Here is a 24,819-nt window from a genome sequence, read left to right as displayed (position 1 = left end):
GATTCACTTCCACTTCCCAGCAGGTGGCCGGAGCAGAAGCTAATCAAGCATGATTTGTGCTAGATCTGCTTCAGTGGGGCCTATACGTAACAAAGGTCTTTTAGACCCCTGATGTCTCATTAACCACTAGCCTACTGGGCACTTTTACTCCCTTCCTGCCCAGGCCAATTTTCAGCTTTCAGCACTGTTGCACTTTGAATGACAATTGCGCAGTCATGCAACACTGTACCCATGTGAAATTTTTTTTTTTTTTTCACACAAATAGAACTTTCTTTTTGTGGTATTTATTCGCCACTGGGGTTTTTATTTTTTGCACTATAAACAAAAAAGAGCAAAAAGTTTGAAGAAAAAAGTTTTTCTTTTGTAAACTTTGCAAACAGGTAATTTTTCTTACTCATTGATGTGCGTTGATGAGGCAGCACTGATGGGCGCCGATAGGCTGCACTGTTAAGGTGGCACTGGTGGGCATTGATGAGGAGGCACTGATGATGCTGCACTGATATGCAGCAATGATGGGCACTGATGGGCGGCACTGACAATCAGTGTCCTGATTATCAGTGCAGATCTGCTCTGTTACATTTGCAGGTTATCAGCAGTACTTATGCTGTGACAGCAAAAAGTGCTGCCGATAACCAGCAACTGTATTTACATGACGCCCTCCAAGAACTGACCAACCGCACTGTAGCCGTCTTTCGGCTATAGCACTATTGTAAAGTAGTTAAAGAGAACCTGTCATCTCTACTATGCTGTCACGTTGGGAAGGGAGGGTGGGGCTCAGTATGGGTCGACTATCCAACCCCCTGTATGACAGCAAATAAAGTTAATAAAATAAGAGATAATGGGAAAAAATGTTGAAGTGGAAGCAGGAAATCTAGGGTTGTCATTTGTTGTTTAACTCTATACTGTTAACTTGTAAAGGCTTTCATCACGTCACCTATGGACAATTTTCAGTATCAAAGTTTCACTATCATGAGTGTGTGCAATTTTAAGGCTTGAGATGATTAGTACTGAAATACTTGAGACAATCTCACATTAATGTTTTACCAAAAAACTTGGTTTACATTTTGTATGCACTAAAATTAAATGGAGTTTGATAAATGTATACTCTAAATCGTGGGTCATCAACCCTTTGATTGCGGCCGACCGCAGGGAGCCGACAGGTCAATCGTGACAGTGGTTCTGCCTCCCCCCAGCCTCTGCCACTCTCATGTTACAGACAGAGCAGGAGGCAGCATAGTGCTGGATGGAGGGCGGGATTGGGGTGGAAGCTGCTCATTGGTTGCTAGGCTGTCCTAACAACCAATCACCAGCTTGGCAGCCCCTGCTCCCGCCTTCCACCCAGCACTGTGTTGTCTTCTGATCTACGCTCTGCTATACACATGCTGACAGGTAGGCAGTGCTACCTGTGTGTCTGATATGAAGGGGACATGACACACTGGGGGGGTTTAGTAGACACTGTGGGACTCTGGGAGGGGGGGGACATAGGAGACTCTGTGGGAGGTTTAGCAGGCACTGTGTGAGGGGGGACACAGGAGACTCTGGGGGGGGTCTTAGGCGATACTGTGGCAGGGGGCGCTCCTCAAGTAGCTTGTTGGCTCCTGAACACAATGTATTATTTGTGCCTGCCAAATGACAACCCCACTACAGAAGCTTGGAAAAAAGAAGGGGGTTTCTGGAGGCATTTGTACACCTTTTTAAAATTCGGACCTGGGAATGTGTGTTTTAGTACAAATTAAAAACAACATCCAGGAACTAAAATGTCTCTTAGCTTTTGATATACTGTAATGTGTTACTATTTTGATTTGTAGATTGATCTGCAGAAGATGCCTTTGGGCAAGCTTAGCAAACGACAGATTCAAAGTGCATACTCTATCCTGAATGAGGTGCAGCAGGTGAGTCGCAATGTTGAATGTTTACCTGACATGATCTGAATTTATAAGCCGCAGTTTTAACAATTTCTGTTGTGTTCTAGGCTGTATCTGACAGTGCTCCTGAAGCTCGTTTGCTGGATTTGTCCAATCGTTTCTATACATTAATACCTCATGATTTTGGAATGAAGAAGCCCCCTCTCCTGGATAATGTGGAATACATCCAGGTCTGTGAACAGATTGAGTAGCCTTATTGATGATTGATCATAATCTGTAACAAAGTTATATCCATACCCTTGGTTAAGATATTATTTCTGGAATGCTGAGTTTACATTAGGTAAACATCTTTTTCTGGGTTTCAGGCAAAGGTGCAGATGCTGGATAATCTGCTAGATATAGAAGTTGCTTACAGTCTTCTGAGGGGTGGCACAGATGACTCGGAGAAGGATCCTATTGATGTGAAGTATGAGAAAATTAAGACTGATATTAAGGTAAGGAAACCTGACTAGTCCAGAACATTGACTATTATTGAAAGAATCTTTAACATATTTTACAATTAAACAGAATTTTAAATACATGTGGCAGCATACACTGCTTGATGTGAAATGTTCTTCCATCCACCTCAACTGTGTGGAGAAAACAGTTCAGGTTTTTTTCATTCAGATAGTGGGCTGAATGAAAATAAAAATGCTGAACCATGTATGGCCAGCTTTTAGATTTGATTTTCAGTTTTTATCTTTTATTACAGGTTGTAGATAAGGACTCTGAAGAAGCCAAGATAATCACTCAGTATGTTAAGAACACACATGCTGAGACACACAACGCCTATGAACTTGAGATCCATGATGTAAGTGGTTTTAAAGTAGCACTAGAGCCTCAGAAGTTTTTTAACTGAGTAAGCACAAAGACAATACACGTTTGCTTAAAAAAAAAAGTCCAGGAATGCAACTTCATTCATTTACAAACACTGTTTCTGGCTTCTCCTTTTCCACTTCCTAGACATCAGGGAGAGTAAGCCATACTGCCATAGAATCTGATCCTCCGCCTCGAGACTGCATGTCCCCACAATTCATATATTCATTGTGTACACTTGCCTTGTGCCAATCACTTTCAATCACCCTTAGAGGAAGAGCAGGGGCAAATGTTTTTGCATCTAATTTTCTCAGGCTTCCTGTGTATGTTGGCATAGGCAGTGTCATCACATCAGCCTGTAATCCGCTTCTAGGATTGTGCACAAAAGAGTGATTATGACCGGGTTCCATTAGGCCCTTCAAAGCCAAGGAGCCACCCTGAAACTGGAAAGCAGAGTCAGCAAGCAGTGAACCAGTATATATTTATGGACAGGCAAAGTTTCAACTGAGAAGAAGTGGAATATAGCCGCTAACCGTGTTTAAAACATTTTTTTTTGTTTTGTTTAGGGTTGCAATTAAATATTTAACAGTTTGACAGTAATGCTTGCTTACCATTTTTCTCTTCTGGCAGTGACACGTATTAGAGGGGCAACGTGTAAACCTTCTTTAAAACTTTTAACAGATTTTCAAGATTGAAAGAGAAGGGGAGAGACAGAGGTATAAGCCATTCAAGCAGTTACACAACCGTCAGCTGCTCTGGCACGGATCACGAACCACAAACTTTGCTGGAATTTTGTCTCAAGGTCTGCGTATTGCTCCTCCTGAAGCACCTGTTGTGAGTATACCCCTCGTACCTTCTTTGTGCGTTGTAAGGGATGGGAAATGGATAATATAGTGTTGGGCACAAAATGCTGCAAAGCTTCTATCCAGTAAACCCAGGATAGACCAGAGGTAAAGGAAACTACTGAGACTTCTGTCTTGCTATTACACTTTCCCTTTGATTTCTGTTCTTTTAAATTACCATCACGGAAATATGTATGCCTCTAAGGGTTTCTATCTTTTCTTCGACTTTCCCTATCTACATACTTTTCAGGTCAGTGATTCATATTGTTAAAGCCAAAGAAATGGTCAGAAATTAGTATTTGAGGAAGCCAGCGATAGTAACCTACATCATTATTTTATGTATAGTGATAAATTATTTTTCATGTATTAAATCCAAAACTCTACTCTGATACAAAAGACACATGTTTTTACAGCCCTGTGTTCAATAAAACATCACTAAATACAAGCAGTGTAAAGTACATTGTAATCCCCCTAACAACAGAGCTCAGACTGGGAGAGGGAGAAGCCTTCATGATCCTGTTTCTCCTTCATGATCCAGTCACAGGCTGAGGGAGGGACAAGAACTGTTATTGAACTGCAGCAGAGATAAAGTGTTCTCCTACTCTGCCAGACAGGGTGGTTGTGAAGTAGAGCTTTGTAAATGTCAAATCTGGGTGGACATGCACCAGGGAAACCTACTCAATATTAAGTGGGTGGTCATAATGTTATGGCTGATTGGTATAGGCAGCTTAAATTGTAAGCAAGTCTTTACTTCTGGTAAAAGGTAAAGCTGGAACCTTGCCTCTTGGTCCTTCTGTCGGCCCTTATGAGATTAGTGGCCTCAGTGACTGATGGAGACTTTCAGGAGGGATGGGGCAAGAACTTTTTTTTTTTTTTCCCAAGGAAGGGATTAGTTCCAGGGTTTAGATACACAATCGGCAACCCATCTCTGGATCTACTCTTTATTTTCACATGTGGATTTTATATTTGCCCTGCCAGTTAAAGAAATGCAAATTTGTGAGTAGGTTGTACTTTTGATCCAAACAGCTCTAGAGTCCAAAGACAGAGTTCCTTAACTGCTAGGATCGTTTTCAGTCATTAGTTGAGTATTGATTTCCACATTTCTTATTCTGTTGTAGACTGGTTACATGTTCGGTAAAGGTATTTATTTTGCCGACATGGTTTCTAAAAGTGCAAACTACTGTCAAACAACGCCAAGTAACCCGACAGGTTTGATCCTACTGGGAGAAGTCGCTCTTGGAAACATGTAAGTAAACATCAATTGCTTTCCCTTGTCTATGAATATGTATGTAAATAAGCTGATTAAAACTTACAAAATTGAAGGTTTTTGCTATTAGTACGGTATCTTTCACTTTGGTATAGCTGTTGTTTTATTGGTTGTGAACATTACTACCTTTGCAGTGAGAGACATCCTGCATTTTGTAGCCCCACAGATATTTTTTTCACCCCAAATTTTAAAATCCCTGTTTTCTAATTTTTTTTCAGTAATTTTCAGGTATATTTTACATTTATTTTTGATACAGCACTTAAAGCAGAGCTAAACTTGCCTTTCCTTTAGTGGTCCTGCACATGCACAGGAGTGCAGTCTTCCCCGCACACAGGCACTGTGCCGCAATGTAAATTGAGCTGTGTTTGCAGAGCACATTGTAGACTGCAAACAGGTAGGTTTTCTTTTATTGCAGAAGAGCCATGGCATGTCCCTTCTGCAATAAAAAGCCTGTCTGGTTGCAGTTTTTGGCAGCGGGACCTTAGTCCGCTATAAAGAGTCCCTGTCAAGTGTACAAGTATAAAAGTAGAACAGGTAGTAAATTCACTCTTCTAGAAGCACATGTGTCCTACCTGCCATCTGTGGTTGCAGCCTCTCTAGACCCTTTTTAGCATTTAACAACCATTCACTGATCCTAACATCAATACAGAACTTACCAGTGATATAAGCGTTGCAGGATCAAACTGCCACAAGGCAAGGGATAGGGGCATCCAATTCTCCCAGAATTATTGAACGCTGAAAAAGACTGATGCAGAAAGGAAGTAAGACAAACAGACCACTGGAGAGGTGAGATCACTTCCTCTTCTAATGCAGGCTATTTGCGGTTTCATATCTTAGGGGCTTGTTCACACTTGCCCACACACTAAACCGGAGCAGTTTAGTGGCCAGGCTGCAGTCAATTCGGGCCACGCAGGGCCGTTCAGAGAGGTACGATATTATCATAGCATATTATTGCACAGCTCTGGAATACAGAGAAACGCCACATGCTGGTGTGAATTTTGCAATAATGTTTATTCGTGAGGAAAAACACAAGTGACTGCACATAGTGTGAATGGATCCTTAGAGACACAACCAGGGTTATAGCGCAATTTTCATATATCCATTACATTCAAAGGGCCAAGTGTTGTCTACAAAGGATAGCACGGTAGTGTTCCAAAACTTGGTTTCTTTAATGTATTTTAACATATAAAAACATTGACGACAAGCAGAAAAAGGGCAAGCGTAAGGATTTGAACAAATTTGACAAGGGCCAGATTGGGCCAAACTAGGTCACTGCAACTTTAGAACTGCAGCTCTTGAGGAATGTGCCTGGCCTCCAGTGGTCAGGACCTACTAAAAGTGGTCCAAGGAAGAGTCTTGTAGTAGTCTGTGTAGACTATGATTATATTTACTGGGTGCGTAAGCTGTCACTGTACGCATTGTCACTCAGGAGTTTTAATGGGGCAAACTGTTCCATCCAATAGATGTATCCAGGTCTTTGGGGGTTTATGTAATGATGTGATCATGATTGTGTTGTATGGGTTAAATTCTGTACATTTCTATCTTTCTTGGGGGCGGGGGGGGGTGGAGTCCTGGGCTATCACTTCGCTTGACCATGTGTATCCTACTGTGGGTTGCACCTCACCAGGTATATCTGTTCGCCTTCTGGTGACCCTAGCTGTGCATGTTGGGTGGGGCAATGTTTGTTTAGTTACCGGTTTTAACCACTTCCCAACTGCCGTATAGCAGATATACTGATACAGGGTGGCACTGGTGCGCAAAATCATGCGTATATATACGTGATTTTGCTTTTCCAGGTAGGGGGCGGCTGTCACTCACCGGGTCCCAGCCGGGGATTGCTCCCAGTCACTTGGGGATTACTCGCAGTCGTCCGTTGATTGCCGAGCATCTCCGACGGGAAGGAGAACTGTTTGTAAACAAAACAGTTCTCACTGTCAGCTTGTGCACACTGCTTTGAATGGTTGTGCACAGCACAGCCATCCAAAGCAGTGTGATTACAGTGAAGCACATGGATGCAGCTTATAGTGCAACAGCACACAGTTAACCCTTTGATCGCCCCTCATTTTAACCCCTCCGTTCTCACTGCACTGCCATTAGTACAGTGTCAGTGCTTTTTTTTTTTTTTCCCTTTGCATTGATCATTTTATTAGTGTCACTGGGGAAGTCGGTGACACCGTCAGTTCCCCACAGTGTCAGAATGCCCGCCTCAGTCCCACTAGAAGTCGCTGATTGCCACCATTACTAGTAAAAATAAGATAAAAAATGTCAGTATTTATACCACCATTTGTATATAACTTTCATGTAAACCAATTAATTTACATGTATTGGGGTTTTTTTTTTTTTTTCTAGCAAAAACATGTAGCAGAATACATTTTGGCCTAAATTTGACTAAATTCGTTTTAAATTTTTATTTTACTGAACATGTTTAATAGCAAAAAGTCAGAAATTTCTTTTTTTTTTTCTGTCAATTGCCATTTTTTTTATTTTTTATAGCGGAAAGAATAAAAACCGCACAGGCAATCAAATACCACCAAAAGAAAGTTCAATTTGTGGGGGAAAAAGGATTTAAATTTCATTTGGGTGCAGCGTTGCATGACTGCGCAATTGTCAGTTAAATTAACGCAGCGCCGTAATCCAAAAATGGCCTGGTCAGGAAGGGGGGTAAATCCTCAGGAGGGCAAGTGGTTAAGGCATTGATTTCACTGTTTTGTAATGCCGCCATTGGCAGGGTTTTTTTTTGTATTGTTTTATAACTGTTAAAATATAACAGAATTTTACAAAAAAAAAAGTGGTCCAAGGAAGGAAAACCGTTGAACCGGTGATAGGGTGCTAAGCCTCATTAGTGCACGTGGGGAGCGAAAGCTGGCCCGTGTAGTCCGATCCAATAGATGAGCTAAAGTAGCTCAAATTGCTGAAAAAAATGCTGGTTTCGATAGGTGTCAGAACACACAGTGCTTCGCAGTACTGGTGCACCGAAATGAAAATTCTGGTACCGAAAATACAAAATGCACTTAATCGAAACTGAAATTTGCAGTTTATAAAAATGAATATATTTTTTTTTGGAAAGAATATACTTTTATTTAAAAAAACAAAACATCTATACCCCTATTTTTTTGTGAAATATGAAAGAGGATGTTACGGCGCGTAGATACATACCCAACATGTCATGCTTTAAAATTGCGCACGCTCGTGGAATGGTGTGACACTGCGGTATTTAAAAATCTCCATAGGTGATGCTTTAAAAATTTCTACAGGTTAGCAGTGTAAAGTTACAGGAGGTTGTCTAGTGCTAGAATTATTGCTCTTGCTCTGACGTTCGTGGAAATACCACACGTGTATGGTTTGAACATAGTTTACATATGTGGGCATGGCCTACATATGCGTTCACCACTATATGCGAGCACGGGGGCATGTTAAACTTTTGCACTGTCCCTTTAAAAAAAAAAAATGTAATCACTTTTATTATCACAAGAAATGCATGCATCCCTTGTGTTAGAAATAATTACTGACAGGTTCTCTTTATGGAGAGCTATGGGGTCAATAAGACCCCACATCTCTCCTCTGCAATGTAAAGCATTGATCTAGTGCTTTTAAAAAAAAAACCGGCTGGAATGGGAAGTGACATTGCTCCGGTCCTCCAAGGGCATAGAGATGAGTGGCGGCCATCTTTCCTTCACTCATCTCTGTGCCCAGCGCCGGGATCGATGGTTTCTCAGGTAGGCTGAGAACTAACGAGGGACGGCAAGATGCGGGGTTTTTCGGCACCTGTATCGGTGCTTTTTTTTTTTTTCCATTTCGGCCAACAGCCGAAAGGGGTGTTTTTCGGCCAAACCGTTTCGACCACTGAAATTTCTGTGCATCCCTACTTAGCAGTTTGTTGGATATGGGGCTGCGTAGTCGTAGACTGGTCAAGGTGCCCATGCTGACCTGTGTCCACAGCCAGAAGTGCCTACAATGGGCACATGAGCATCAGAACTGGAGCAGGAGCAATGGAAGAAGGTGGCCTGGTCTAATGAATCATATTTTCTTTTACATCATGTGTGGGAGTGTGTGCATCCCTTACAAGGAGGCACCAGGATGCACTATGGGAATTAGGCAAGCTGGTGGAGGCTGATACTGACTGCTTGATGTAATATAGCACAGCAAACCTTCAGTGGTCTAGTGGAGTCCATGCCTCGATAGGCCAGGGCTGTTTTGGTGGCAAAAGGGGACCTAATCAATAAATATTAAGTGGTTTGCCATGTTATGGTGGCTGGTTATAATGTTATGCCTTGTGTGTGTGTGTGTATTAATATAATATTTTTTATTTTATGTTTGTGTATATAAAATATATGCTATATCTTCACCTATACATCATTTTTATTTCAGGTATGAGTTGAAAGCTGCTTCTCACGTAACAAAATTACCTAAGGGTAAACATAGCGTGAAAGGTACGTTTATATATTTAGGACTAAAGCAGTCTAGACCTTTGGAGCAGGTATATAGAACAGTGACATTCACCTAACATTTACTGCAGGTGAATCAAACACTTTCCAAGCTGCCACAAAAGCGTTTTGTTTCAAATACTTGTTAGATTAAAAAAATAGTGTGCATTTATTCTCTTCACATTAAAGAGAAGAAAAAAAACATCGTAAGCAGAACTCCCCTGCAATAGAGGAGATGGTATACACACCCCTCTGGCAGCCTAACTTCTCTCTGATCCAGCACTGCAGCCTCTGTCAGTGTCTTCTGGACGTATTGGATTTTTGTGTTCCCCAACAGTCTCTGTGATGTCTCCTTTAACCCCTGCATCACTGCTGGGTCCCATAGTAATGTAGTGGTCAGAGAAAGCAATCACAGTATGCGGCATTTGACATAGGCATCCAACACATCCAGAAGCTTTGAAGAGACTGATGGAGGCTCTGGGGTGTGGAATGGTAGGGGAAACTGTCATGCAGAGAGATAAATTTACAACCTCTTCTATTGCAGGGGGGTGCCAGTTTGATTTTACTTAGAGACCTGACAGGGTTAAGAACAGCACAGAGATGTGTAATATCATCAAACCTGTGAAATTACTGCTGAGAACTGTTAGTGCCTGTTCACAGCATCATGTTTTGTGTGCTATAAGGCAGCATCACAATATCCTAAAAGTTTATGAAAAACTAGTTACTGTTGTAATCATGAAGCTTTTCACATTAGCACTTTGCATTTTTTAACAATCTTGCTTGCTGCATCCTTTGTGTTTTTGTAAAAATGTGTTACATTAGTCAATGGCAACACATGAAAATACACTAAAAACATGTTTTCTGAATCCTACATCAGAGGACACAGGGAACCTAATATTCTTGACAACTTGGATTATGCTGCCACCTTCAGATGAATGGACACTGGCCAAAACAAAATAGGGGGGGTGGGATCTGAAATCCCTCTTTGAGGTAGGGAAGGCACCCTGCAACTGCTCCCCAAAGGGTCAGACTAGTTTTGAATCCCTTCCCTTATTTAGTATTTCCACTGTTTCAGGGGTAGAATCCTTTCACCGCCTATGAGGTTCTTATTGGCTTGGAACTCCTGGGAAGAAAATGTGCTTTTTTTTTTTAAGGAATTCCTTAGGAAGAGGTGGAAGCTGTGAAAGCTGAACTCCAAGCAGAAATGGCATGATATATGTATACAGGTGTTTCCATGCCTTTAAATAACTTGTTGGTGTTAGTGTCCAGTGTCTATTCATGTGAAGGTGACAGCATTAATCTAAATAGTCATGACTGTATGAGTATAAAGTTTCCCAGTGTCCTGTGATGTACTCCAAGAAAAGGATTTTACAGGTAAACCAAAAAGTCGAATTTAATTAATGCATTTTTCAAGCCACGTGTCCTTATTTAAAAAAACAGAGACAACCCAGGAAATGGTAAAGAAATGAAAAGGAAGAAGACACATGTAATACACACAGAAAATGTATCCTACATTCCGTTGCATGTTAGCACGACTAATTATAGGCTTTGAGAGAAATCAGGTGAACGTTTTCTAATGCGATGGTGTGAACAGGGCCATAAATTGTACTGGAATAAAACTTTAGCTAATGTGTTTGCTTTTTCTTCTGTTATGTAGGCTTGGGCAGAACTGCACCTGATCCTTCTGCTACTGTACAGCTTGATGGAGTTGACGTTCCTCTGGGGAAAGGGATGTCTACCAACATTAGTGACACCAGTCTACTGTACAATGAGTATCCTTTCTCACTGCTGGTACATGGTTTATTGCACCAATTGTGTGCATGTTGACAAATCTACATGTATGGGACGTTAAGTGATGATCTGCTTGCTATGTATTTAATTTATAATAAGCAAACTTTTAAAGCTAAAGTTTAGTGAAAAAAGTTTTTGCTCCTATTGCTACAGTCAGGTCGCTTACCTGTAGTGAAGTATGTACCTTATCTGTCAGGCAGTTGGATCCTGTAGAAATACTCTGTGCAGTGATGACAGGTCCTCTTCCTGCTGCTGGACTTCAATCATTTCCAAAGAAGTGAATTAGCTCTGAGTTGTCTTTGAGCTGCAGTGAAAAGAATACAACAGCGGCCCACCTCCTTCTTTCTTCATTGAGAAAAACTTGTGCATTGATTACATTGCATGTAGCTTGTAGTGAATGAAGAAGAGCCCGATGAATGAGTAGATTATCTCCCCCATTCACAAATTGCATTACATGCAGTGTAATCTATGCACTTGCTTTTCACAATGGAGGAAGGAGGGGCAGGCTGTTGTCCCAAGATTCTCTTCCCTACAGCTCATAGAAGACTCAGTGCTATTAAAGCAACCTATAGATGAGTCTTTTGTTTTTTTAATCAGCAGCTTGAACTAAAAAAAATGACCTAATTCTCCGATCCACACATTTTAAAGTGGACAGGGGAAACTTCTCCACTGAGCTATTGTATTCTGACAGCAGAGATAGTTCCTCATCATCAGAATACACTGATCAGCATTGTAGGCCATAGCCTGCAGCGCTGATCGAGGGAGGATGTTTCAACGCGCACACTTTTTTTTTTTTTTTTTTTCTTTTCTGTTTGTAATTTCCATGCACACTTCTGGGCTTCCTTTGCACCCTGCAGAAGTGCTAGACAGTCTACAGAGCTGCTAAGAGAGGAGCTGCTTTCTGCATTAACATACTGTGAGTATAAAAAGAAATTGCGACACCCACAGCAAAATGAGGAAGGCTGTAAATGGACCCAGCTGCAGTCAAGAAACCACCTCAGGGGATCATTGTATATTTGCTTAATGTCCAAGATTATAGGAGAAGTATGACCAAAGCATTTTTCACAGGAGTGCACTTATTTCTGGACTCTTGTGATCCAGATTCAGTTGATGGCGAGATAAAGCCCACTCTCAACTAACGTTACAGAGCTGGTCTGGGCTCTGCAGGGATCCTGACAATAATGTCGGGATCCACCACACATACCTGACAGGCATCTGACTTAGCCTCTCAGCACACCAAGGAGAGCTTTGGCCAGCTGCTCCTGGCACTTCAGTGAGCACTGTGCTCACAAGTGAGTGTCACTGCTGTCTGCTCAGAACCGACAGAGAACTGAGCAATCAGTGGTCATGTGATCACTCAGATCTTGTTCTTGGAGCAAGCTGCAGCATCACGACCAATGCTAAATATTCTGCACTTCTTTCAATCCTGGCACTTCCTTAAAAATAGTTCAAGGTTCTCCAGTAAGGGTAAAATCCACTCGCTGTATAAGGTTTTAGATACAGCAATAACAAAGACTAAACTTAATTTAGGATTACTTGGTCACTGTATGAAATTCTTGTACTGCGAGCACACTGATGTGGTGACATAAGTGTCTAGAACAGCCTGGGCTCAAAGAAAATGAACTGAATGGCACTGGCTGTCATTAAGTCTGTTAAAGGGCAAGTGGTGGTGGAGCAGGGCCTCTGAGGGAGACAGCTCTGGAGATAAGCACTACATGTCTTATTTTTAAAAGGAGTGAATAATCATTCCTACCCACAACCCTTTAGATTGAAAACATGTAAAATCCCTGTGACGGACCGCCTGGGTGCTTCCATCTGCGTCCTCACCGCTGGAACACAGGAACAATGTATTCTAGCTGGGCATTGCACCCAAGAACTAGACTACACTAGCTTAGGCCCAACTGGAATTCTTTACTGTCAATTCACACAGAATTTATACCACACAGGTTCAGGTAAGAGCTTGATCACCTGATCCTAAACACTGCAAACTGTAAACAGTAATATCAGTACAACTAATTAACAGCAGCTAACCATAACCTCATTAAACAGTGATCTAATTACCAGTAAGCTAATCAACAGCCAGACACCCATTCAGGAAGCTCATCAGAGACAGTCTGGCAACCCTGAATACACAAAGTACATTACACATGCTGTCTTTCAGGTGTTTGGCTTTCCTTGTGTAATCTGTCCACTAGAAAAGTTGTCCTAAAACAAAACTCAATATTCCTGCAGTCTGAAAAAGTGGAATTAATTTATCTTCATAGATTTCTTGAGGGAGATTGTTGAGGTTTCAGCTGGACATATTAAAGCCTGCATGAGATGTCAGTGACTGAGTTTGCAATATACAGTACTTTAATAATTGCTAGCATGATATGGGTTGAGGAGGAGTTTTGCTACCAGAACGCATTTGTACCTTAACTTGCCTTTTCAGATATATTGTGTATGACATTGCCCAGGTGAACCTGAAGTACCTCCTGAAGCTACAGTTCAATTACAAAGGCGGACTCATGTGGTGATTGCTTTGCCTTGTGTACAACAGTTCATATTCTAGATCCTCGATAGGCAATCCGTAGACCTTCAGTATCTGTGGAACCACAAGTCCCATCATTCTGTGCTATTCAAAGGGTATATTAGGTCAGCTGCTGAGCTGTCAAGGTCTGCTGGGACATATATATCAACAGCAGCTGAAGATGTACCAGCTGCTCACCACCTCTGTAGATATGAAAACCATAGAACTGACAAAACCTTTTCCTGACACACAGTATAAAGACTGCTTAATCCCTCCACTCACCACAGGGAGGCAGTACTAATATGCACTATGGCTAACCTTGCCTTCCTTCCTTTATTGGCAGCAAACAGCTGTACAAGAATGCAAAATGTTGTATGCTACTGACATTGAGTTTCCTCAAATTAACTGGCAGCCAGGCCCATTTCAAGCTACAGCAAACTGTATGCTAAATACTTCCAATGTTTGCAGAATCCTGATTCTTTACTATGTGCGCCAGTCAAAAATACTCCGAAAGATAAAAGTACGGCATGTTTTGGCTTTCCTAATAGTGTTTTCTGGGACAGTTATATTGCCCCCATTTAGTTATATTAGAAATCCAGGCAAACCGCATACACTTTTAAAATACATATATCTCTGATTGAGTCTGCTCAGCCAGTTTTGTTGTTTGCCTTCACCTGCCATTCAGCCAGGAAGGAGACCGCAAATTAAAAATGTGAGAATTGCAAATCAACATGCAGGCTGGACGTAGAGAGGTGATTCTGGAAAACGCAAAGCTGAAGAAGGAGACATGGGTATCACTTGACTGGCAGTACAGAGATATCAAAATCACAAGACTGGTTGAACAGAAGTAATATATCCTGAACGAAGTTTTGTACAGGATGTATTCAAACTTTGTACATTAGCTAGCAGTAGCTAGTCACTATTAACTGGATTCGTTCTGTAGTGTTGAAAGTGTTTTGTAGCTTCTCCAAGCCACTTCAGTTCTAATGAGTGTCAGTAAGTGACCCAAGCATTTATATCCACACAAGTAGCACACTGACACTTTAATCTAATCACCATGAAATGTGTAGATGTTGATTTTCCAAAAACAAGATGGGAGGTGTAGAAATTGTGGAACCAACCTGTTCTAGATACCTAGTCTCATTCTCATTGTTAAGAACTCTGAATGTGTGTTAATTCCTCAGTTTATGTAGCTAAATGTGTTTAAAGTGGTATTAAACCCAAAACCAAAAATGTAATATATTGCAGCTTACCAGTGTTGATAGTTGTGAGACCAGCATTAATTATGAAATATGCAATTTCCCCATCAACTAATCATCAGATGTGGTGGCTGTATTAGCTTCCTTTAGGCTCCCACCCCTTTCTGTTTTTTTCCTGGCGATATTGCCAGTAACACATCTTCTCTATTAGAGTGCTTCCACTCTGGATGAAGGAGCACAGGGCCATCTTTGGACAGCAGTAGCATTGTCCGTCATGGAGGACGGTAGTGTTAGGTGCACGGATTTAGATTCACTAACAAATTGAAGCCAAACTTCAACAATTTATAAGCAGTTACCCCAATAGAAAAAAAAAACTGTTGGTGTAAGGATTTTACATAAATTAATAAATGCTGATCATTGTAAGCCCCCCTGTCAGTGGTAAATGGTTTGTCTCAACCCTCCAACTGCTACATCTGCAGAACAGCTTGTTCTGTTGAATAAAGAGATCACAAGGTAGAAATGAAACCTTAAAAAGATAAACAAGACACCTATTACATCTAAGAATTGGTAAACTGCAATATAATATTTGCTTTTGGGATTAAGACAACTTTAATTGTGACATTGTGGGTGTAGACCGGTAAAAACAGTAACTTTCACACATCCCATCCTTTACATGGACAATCAACATTTACACGTTCCACGGTGATTGGATTAAAGAATGTAAACCCTCACCTTGTAAAAAATATGTTCAGTTTAAAATAGAAATTAATGACATTTTCTCTTTTGGCTTGGATAAGCTGCAAAATGTCTGTTACAGAACAAGTCTAGATGAATGTGACCAACTACTACTAGCCATACTGACTGAGTACTTTCACAGATGTTTTGTATGTAGTTGTTTGCTGGGAGTTTCAATTTAAAATTGTTTGCCTTTTTCAGATGCAATCTTTTGTTTATTTTCAGATAAAAAAAAATAAAACAAATTTATCTGTTAAACTTTTGTATATATCGATCCTTTTTTTCTTTTTTTTTTATTCAGCACGTATCAAAAATAAAGGTGCTGAAAAAGCTGCTGGCACATACTTTCCAAGTGGTTCTAAACACTGGTACCCACAGATGCATGGCACACTATGTTCAAAGATCACCCGACCTTATGGGATTGATTTACTGAAACTGGAGAGTGCAAAATCTGGTTCTGAACAGAAACCAATCGGCTTCCTTTTTTTTTCTTTCTTAAATTTAACCAATTCAATACCGGGCAATTTTACACCTTCCTGCCCAGGCCATTTTTCAGGTTTCGGCGCTCTCACACTTTGAATGACAATTGCGCGGTCATACAACATTGTACCCAAACTAAAATTTTATCATTTTATTCACACAACTAGAGCTTTCTTTTGGTGGTAATTAATCATCGCTTGGGTTTTTGTTTTTTGCTAAATTAACAAAAAAAGACCGAAAATTTAAAAACAAAACACGGTTTTCTTTGTTTCTGTTATAAAAGTTCGCAAATCCGTAATGGTTCTTCATAAATTTAGGCCGAGATGTATTCTACATGTCTTTGGTGAAAATAACCCAAACTAGGATGTATTTTTTAGTTTGTAGGAAAGTTATAGAGTTCACAAACTCTGGTATAGGTCTGAATATTGATCAATCCTGAAGTAGTGACAGCCAATCTAATTTCTTGAGGCCCAAGAATGTCAGAACAGTACAGATATTCCCCAAATGACCCCTTTTTGTAAAGTAGACAGTACGACGGATTTCATAAGAGGCATGGCGAGTTTTTTGAAGTTGTATTTTTTTTGTCCGAATTTTTCAGAAAATGAAAAAAATGATTGTCACAATTTTTTTTTTTTTTTTTTACATACTGTCACCAGTGCAGTACAGCGTCATCCTATAACTGGCATAGCGGTGATCAGGGACACTGACTGGTGACAGTATGGAAAAAAAAAAATATATATATCATTTTTTTTACTTTTTTTTTTATTATTATTCATTTTTTATTACATTTTTTTTCTTTTTCTTCAAGATTTTCTTTTCATATTTCCCTAGGACCAAAGTAGTACAATGTTACCACAGTAACATTGTACTACTTTGGGGAAGTGATCAGTATTTGTTTTTCTTTTCTTACACAATTTGCTTTTAGCAAAGACTTCCTTTGCTATAAGCAAGCATTTACCTGAATGACATCGATTCATTCAGGGGTTTGTTTTTTTTTTTTTGTTTTTTTTTTTTTGTGCTCAGCTGTGATCTGGCCACGGCTCATCACATGACATGTGCATGTGATCGCTGTGACGATTCACAGCTAGACACTAGTAGACAATGGATGGCATGCATGAAGCCATCCATGGTGTACAACTGTCATGTGACCTGCTGTGATTGGTCACAGCAGGTCACATGGTACCAGCAACGGGGCCGGTACTCAGATCTGTCATCGGCCGTGTCCGAGGTACATTGGTTTTGTTTTTTTGCTATATTATTTTCAACTCACTTTGATTGATTTATGTATCTCTGTGGTTTTAAAATCGATCTATTCACCTAGGGAAGCCTATTGAAACGAGTGGTCTGTCCTATAGGTGCGCTATGAGAACGCACACGCTGGCATGCCCCTTACACCCCGGTCACGTCAGGTGCAACTTGGCCTGCGACTTGCAAAACTGTAGGCCAAGTCGCACCCTATTGTCCGCTATTAGAGCGGTCGTATGGGTGCGGTTCCGGCTTTGTCGGAGCCGCGCCGACTTCTAAAGTAGTGCACGCAGCAGAGCTTTTGGTGCGATTTGCATAGGCATTGGTGTCAGCGGGTCACCCGATTTTGAAATTGGTTTTGATGTGAGCGGGGGCTCAGGGTGTAAGAGAGCACTTACGGCATTTGCTGCCTTTTTGTTTTCCCGAATGAAGGGGCTCGGGGGAGGGGCGCACTTTGGCATCCTCATCTTGAGTGCCGGGGGAGCTTTCCCAGAGCTGGCCGTATAGAAAGGCATTGGGAAAGAAAGGGGAGCCAATAGAAGGAGTGAGAGAATGGAGCGCCCCCATAGACTAACGGGGCAGTGGGATGCCCATAGGCGTGCTGCTCTTCTTCAGAGAAGGTTGGTGGGAGAAGCCGCTAGGGCATGTGCAGCTTTCAGTTGCGCTCTAACCGTAAGCTGCAGCTTGTAATTTTTATTTTTTAAAATAGTTGATGCTAAGAGTAAAAAAAAAAAAAAGAAACAAATAAAGAAAGGAATGAATCCAAAGCATTGAATTGAAGGAAGGTTGTTTGACGAAAAAATTTGGTACCGCTTCATGTGCTAGCATGTCAACCTTACGCAGGGGCTGGCTAATTTTCTCGGTATCGTTCCACGATTGTAATCCTACCCACCTGCCGGTTGCTGGGAGTTTCACTTTAAAATTGTTTGCCTTTTTCAGATGCAATCTTTTGTTTATTTTCAGATAAAAAAAAATAAAACAAATTTATCTGTTAAACTTTTGTATATATCAATCCTTTTTTTCTTTTTTTTTTATTCAGCACGTATCAAAAATAAAGGTGCTGAAAAAGCTGCTGGCACATACTTTCCAAGTGGTTCTAAACACTGGTACCCACAGATGCATGGCACATTATGTTCAAAGATCACCCGACCTTATGGGTTTGATTTACTGAAACTGGAGAGTGCAAAATCTGGTTCTGAACAGAAACCAATCGGCTTCCTTTTTTTTTTTTTTCTTTTCAAATTTAACCAATTCAATACCGGGCAATTTTACACCTTCCTGCCCAGGCCATTTTTCAGGTTTCAGCGCTCTCACACTTTGAATGACAATTGCGCGGTCATACAACATTGTACCCAAACTAAAATTTTATCATTTTATTCACACAACTAGAGCTTTCTTTTGGTGGTAATTAATCATCGCTTGGGTTTTTATTTTTTGCTAAATTAACAAAAAAAAGACCAAAAAATGACCCCTTTTTGCAAAGTAGACAGTCCGACGTACTTCATAAGAGGCATGGCGAGTTTTTTTAAGTTGTGTTTTTTTTGTCAAAATTTTTTGGAAAATGAAAAAAAAATATATTTTTTTTTACATACTGTCACCAGTGCAGTACAGCATCATCATATAACTGGCATGGCAGTGATCAGGGACACTGACCGGTGACAGTGTGAAAAAAAAAAAAAATATATATATATATATATATATTTATTTTTTTTTATTATTTTAAATTTTTTATTACTTTTTTTTTTTTCATATTTCACTATGTCCAAAGTAATACAATCTTACCATAGTAACATTGTACTACTTTGGGGAAGTGATCAGTATTTTTTTTTTACACAATTTGCTTATAGCAAAGAATTATTTTGCTATAAGCAAGCATTTAGCTGAATGACATTGATTCATTCAGGGTTTTTTTTTTTTTTTTGTGCTTAGCTCTGATTTGGCCACAGCGAATCACATGACGTGCATGTGATTAGCTTTGACCATTCACAGCTAGACACTAGTATACAATGGATGGCATGAATGAAACCATCCATTGTCTACAACTGTCATGTGACCTGCTGTGACTGGTCACATGGTACCGGCAACAGGGGCCAGTACTCAGATCTGTCATCGGCCGTGTCCGAGGTACACAGCCGGTGACAGATCACGCCGCTGTGCGGCTCTGCAAGCGCGCGAACTGCGCATGTGCGGGAGGATGCCATATGGCGGCCTCCCGGAAAGCTAGTACATTTTTCAGGACGCTATACGGCTATTGGCTGGGCGTCAAATGGTTAATTAAGGTAAAGTTAGAAGCTGATTGGTTAGCTTGCACAGCTACACCAGATTTTGCACTCTCCACTTTTAGTAAATCTATCCCTATGATACAAGACATAACTTTGTAGTAAGTTTGTCTTATTGCTTCTGTTTAGCATTGCTTTGCGACAAAATTCAGCAGTGGGGTGGAGGGGGTTAGGGGGTGCCTTCGGGTCTTCTATTATGAATGCCTTGCCTGCTACATTCAATGTATATTTGAGTACCATTCTAAACAAATGGCACTTCAGTGCACCACATAAAGGGACACGCATTGCTTACATTTTTTTTTTTTTTTTTTAAATACATCTTTATTAGAACGCTTTCCAGTCATCACAAAATATAGCTTAGTGTCATTTACAGATATAAAACAAAACACATGGTTTTAAGGTTTCAGATTCAACCTTAAAGCAAAGTTCCGCTTTAAGGACTGGCCCCCCTGCTTCCCATTAAGGATTGGCACCTTGGGGGAGTGGGTACCCAAAATTGACAGGTACCCGCTCCCACTTCCGCTGCGATCGCCTAGGCCGGGTGTCGGCAACCCGCGGCTCCAGAGCCGCATGCGGCTCTTTTTCACCTTGGCTGCGGCTCCGGAGCACACTGCCCACCAGGTGACAGGCAATAGGGCAGCAATGGGCAAACTACGGCCCGGCGGACCTTTTAATCCGGCCCGCGGAGCTAGGCTCCCGCTAGGCTCCTCTCACAGTCCGTCCTGAAGACCGGTGTAGCATGAAAATCTGTCTCCTATGAGGATCTGTCCCCCTCGACGTATCTGCGCATGTGCCGGAGATCGCCGATCGGCTGCTAATGCCTGAAACTGGCACATGCGCAGATACGTCGAGGGGGACAGATCCTCATAGGAGACAGATTTTCATGCTACACCGGAACGGCGCGGGAACACGGCGAGAGGAACGCGCAGTGCAAAGGTAAGTGAATTGACACAGGGGGGACTTGGGGACTTAATATGGGGGATGAATTACTATATGGGGGATGAATTACTATATGGGGGATGTATTTTCAGTTTTAAAAATGTGGCTCTCAAAATAAATTTCAATCGTGGTTTTGGCGAGATTTGGCTCAGTTGAAAAAAAAGGTTGCCCACCACTGGCCTAGGCGATTGGAAACTGAAATTGTCCTCCTCCCCTCCCTCCTGGTAGTCTTCTGAGACAGGTGACGGGCCCCAGAAGACTACAGCACCATTCACAAAGCACAACACTGCGTGGGCATTGGGCACCCGACTGAAGCCGCAATCTGTCACAGCCAGGTCCCCACACTGAGGATGCTGGCACCGAGAACAGAGGGCGGCCAGTGAAACTGGCTGCGTGGTGGACACCACAGGACCGAGGGACAGGTAATTGGCTGTTTTTTTAAAAGTCAGCAGCTACAGATTTTGTAGCTGCTGACTTTTTTTTTTCTCATTCTTATTTTCACTGGAACACTGGAGCTTTAGAGGTCTTGTCTCATATGTATTCGGATGTGATGGGCAATAACACATACCATGCATAGTATAGGTTACAACTGCTTATTTGGAGAAGTAATTTAATCACAGTATATTCAGTAGTGTGCAAAAGTTTTAGGAAGGTGTGATGAAATGCTGCAGAGTAAGAATGCTTAAAAAATATATATATATATATATATATATATATTATATAAATATACATTTTTACCAAGAAGGCAAAATGTTTTTATTGAATTAAAATGGGAGATTACATTATAATGCATTGAGGCGTACAAAAATTTTACATTTTGAAATTACAACCAAACGAAAAACAAGTAACCCCTTGGTGACAATATACATACAGTGCTGATTGTAGCACAGCAGTGGAAACCCACAAAAAAGATTAATTTGCTGGCGACAAAGACTAATCAGCACATCCCCATAACTAAAATCTATGCCTACCCTGGCCCAATGAAGATGCATTGTGCAGGAGAAATACAGACATCTGTATGGATGATGACAAAAAGCAACCCAATATGTAAAGCTAAACCTTCACTATTTAAGTACAGATTGCAGCCAACAATCCCACAATTTCTTTAAAGGGAGAGTATTATTAATGTCGGCCATCCTCAAAAATGGAAGATGCGTCTGCATCCAGTGGCAGGCTACCAATTTACTGCCACTAAATGTTTCATGTAAAACCGTAGTCAAGTATTTGTCAGCATCTGGATCAGGGAAAATTCCCAATAAACAGGATTTAGGATCCAGAGACACGGGATCCCATGAGATCATGTATGAACTACATTACCTGGATTCAAAACCTACTTACCCGCGGGCAGTGCCAGAGCAGATGTGCAAATGTGCCCAGGGATATATGACATTTAGGGCAATACAAATTTCTGTCACTTCTAAATCATGCAAGGTGAGCTGCTGATAAAGATGTATGTATGATATAGAGTTGGGTAAGGCGATCAGATCTATTAGGTGAGACCTTCTTGCAGGAGTCTAGTACTGCCTCCTATTCCTCATCCTCAATGACCCCATGTCAGTCTCCCATTTGGGTTTAAAAGGATAGGCCAAATCAGAGGCCACTGGGGTGAGGAGAAATTCATATAGAATGGAAATCAATTTTTGGGGTTCTTCCCTATACACCACATCCAGTATAGATAATCAGGAAAGGGCTGGGAAATTGTCAGTAAATTGAATTGTTAAAGCATGCCGTACCTGGAGGTACCATGAAAATGCGAAGCATGTACCTTAGGGTTGGATAGGTCCAAGACACGTTTATACTAAAAGGCCATCCCTTTATTAGCGGATTGTATAGCAGGTCCCCAAACTCCCCTGATAATATTACAGAATGGGTGTGCCCTTGTTGGAATTTCAGGGTCAGAGACTAGAGTAGTAAATCTTTTTCTGTCAGTTTTATCAATGTGAAAGAGATGGGAAAGGTGGGGCTGCTGAATAATATAATCCAAGGTCCGGTAAGGCTGTACCTCCCAGGGAGGTTGGATTCTAAGTATATGCATTGCCAACTTGTGGCGACCGCCACCCCAGATAAAGGATTTCAGAATCGTATCCATAGTGTTGAAGTATCTGGGATATAAACTGGGGAATGCGATAGTACATAGAGGATTCTGAGCAACAGAACCATCTTTAATAATCCAATTCTACCCATAACTCCTAATAGCAGTCTAGCCCAAATTTGGGATTTGGCCTTAAGAACAGAAAATAGGGGCTCCACATTCAGGGCAATGTAATCGGCAGGTGACCTAGACACCTGTATTACTAGATATTTGATCATATTAACCTGCTGTAGTGGCAAGGAGGCCTGATCAACTGAGGGGGAGGCTACAAGGAGAATTTGATATTTGTTCCAGTTCATTTTTAAACCGGAAATATTTCCAAATTGTTCTATAAGATCTAGGGTCTGCAAAAATATATATTTTATATGTATATTTTTATTGTTTTTATCAATTTACAAAATGCAAACTGAGCATACAGAAAAAAATCTAAAACAAATATTTGGTGTAATGACTCTTTGGCTTCAAACCATCATCAAATGTTAAATTTGTACACTTGCACAAAGTCAGGGATTTTGTGGGATTAGTTGGATATGATCAATTATACCAAGCAGGTGCTAAAGATCATCAATTTCATATGTAGGTTGAAACACAAACAGTTTTAAGAAGGCTTAAAACTGGGTGAGGCACAGCCAAACTCAGCTACTAAGGTGAGGTTGTAGAAGACAGTTTCAGATGACAGGTCATAAACCATGGTAAGACTGAGCACTGCAAAAAGACAAGGCAGTTATGCTGCATCAGCAAAGTCACTTCCAGGCAAAGTTTCCAAAGCAGACTTGGGGTTTCAAGATGTGCTGTTCAAGCTCTTTTGAAGAAGCACAAAGCAATGGGTAACATTGAGGATCGTAGAATCAGTGGTAGATCAAGGAAACAATGCAGCAGATGAGACACATCATGCTTGTACTTCCCTGCAACATCGGAAGATGTCCAGTAGTGCCATCGGCACAGAACTGGTAGAAAGCATTGGGACCCAGGTACACCCATCTATTGTCCAGAGAAGTCTGGCTAGAAATGGTCGTCTTGGAATAATTGCAGGCAAAAAGCCATAGTTCTGATGTAGAAACAAGGCTAAGCAACTCAAATATGCAAGAAAATGGCACTCTGGACTGATGATTCAAAATTTGAAATATTTGGCTGTAGCAGGAAGCAGTTTAGTTGCTGAAGGGCTGGAGAGAGGTACAGTAATGAGTGTCTGCAGGTAACAGTGAAGCATGATGGAGGTTCCTTACAAATATGGGACTGCATTTCTGCAAATTGATTTGGAGATTTGGTCAGCATCAATTGTGTCCTCAAAGCTGAGAAATACAGCCAGATACTTATCCATCATGCCATACCATCAGGGAGGCGTGTGATTGGCCCCAAATTTATTTTGCTGCATGACAACAACCCCAAACATACAGCCAATGTCATTAAGAACTGTCCAGCGTAAAGAATGGAAGTGATGGTTTTGCCCCACCCAGAGCTCTGATCTCCACATTACTGACTTCGTCTGAGATTACACGAAGAGACCAAAGGATCTGAGACAGCCTACATCCACAGAAGATCCGTGATTGGTTCTCCAAGATGTTTAGAATGACCTACCTGCTAAGTTCCTTCAAAAACTGTGCAAGTGTACCTAGAAGAATTGATGCTGTTTTGAAGGCAAAGGGTGGTCACACCAAATATTTATTTGATTTGGATTTCTCTTCTGTTCATTTTACTTTCCATTTTGTTAATTGATAAAAATAAACTATTAACACTTCTATTTCTGAAAGCATTCATAATTTACAGCATTTTTTCACACCTGCCTAAAACCTTTGCACAGTAGTTTATACACTGCTCAAAAAAAATAAAGGAACACTTTTTAATCAGAGTATAGCATCAAGTCCATTCAACGCCTGAGATATTGATCTGGTTAGTTAAGTAGCAGATGCGGTTGTTAATCAGTTTCAGCTGCTTTGGTGCACTAGATGGTAGATGGGCAACAATGAGTTGACCACCAAAACAACAATGATCTTACAGGTGGAGGCCACTTACTTTTTTTTTCCCTACTCCATCTTTTCTGTTTTCCCCTAGTTTTTGGTTTTGGCTAGGGTCAGGGTCACTACTGGTAGCATGAGGCAATACCTGGACCCTACGGAGTTTGCACAGGCAATCCAACTCCTCCAGGATGGCACATCAATACATGCCATTTGCAGAAGGTGTGCTGTGTCTCCCAGCACAGTCTCAAGAGCATGGAGGAGATTCCAGGAGACAGGCAGTTACTCTAGGAGAGATGGATAGGGCCGTAGAAGGTCCTTCACCCATCAGCAGGACTGGTA

General features: G+C 41.1%; 1 protein-coding gene and 1 non-coding gene across 2 annotated transcripts in view; one reads left to right on the top strand and one right to left on the bottom strand.

Annotated features, from left to right (window-relative positions):
• PARP1 (poly(ADP-ribose) polymerase 1) overlaps nucleotides 1–15,745 on the top strand; it is a 78,089-nt gene extending 62,344 nt beyond the window's left edge. The window contains exons 15-23 of the mRNA XM_089685098.1: nucleotides 1,809–1,892; nucleotides 1,973–2,095; nucleotides 2,231–2,359; nucleotides 2,617–2,715; nucleotides 3,402–3,554; nucleotides 4,681–4,808; nucleotides 9,198–9,259; nucleotides 10,911–11,025; nucleotides 13,476–15,745. Of these exons, the coding sequence (XP_089541224.1) occupies nucleotides 1,809–1,892; nucleotides 1,973–2,095; nucleotides 2,231–2,359; nucleotides 2,617–2,715; nucleotides 3,402–3,554; nucleotides 4,681–4,808; nucleotides 9,198–9,259; nucleotides 10,911–11,025; nucleotides 13,476–13,560 (978 nt within the window). The 3' untranslated portion in view covers nucleotides 13,561–15,745. The remainder of the gene's footprint in view (nucleotides 1–1,808; nucleotides 1,893–1,972; nucleotides 2,096–2,230; nucleotides 2,360–2,616; nucleotides 2,716–3,401; nucleotides 3,555–4,680; nucleotides 4,809–9,197; nucleotides 9,260–10,910; nucleotides 11,026–13,475) is intronic.
• Nucleotides 15,746–18,009: 2,264 nt separating this feature from the next.
• Nucleotides 18,010–18,114, bottom strand: LOC149456426 (U6 spliceosomal RNA). Its single transcript, XR_016313894.1, has one exon. It is a non-coding gene; the product is annotated as a U6 spliceosomal RNA (small nuclear RNA).
• Nucleotides 18,115–24,819: the final 6,705 nt, after the last annotated feature.

Source organism: Staurois parvus, unplaced genomic scaffold, assembly GCF_062004578.1.
Source record: "Staurois parvus isolate SC_StPar_1 unplaced genomic scaffold, SC_StPar_1.0 ptg000362l, whole genome shotgun sequence".
NCBI classification, from domain to species: domain Eukaryota; kingdom Metazoa; phylum Chordata; class Amphibia; order Anura; family Ranidae; genus Staurois; species Staurois parvus.
Note: the sequence above shows the minus strand (reverse complement) of the source record. Positions and strands in the feature narration are given on the sequence as shown.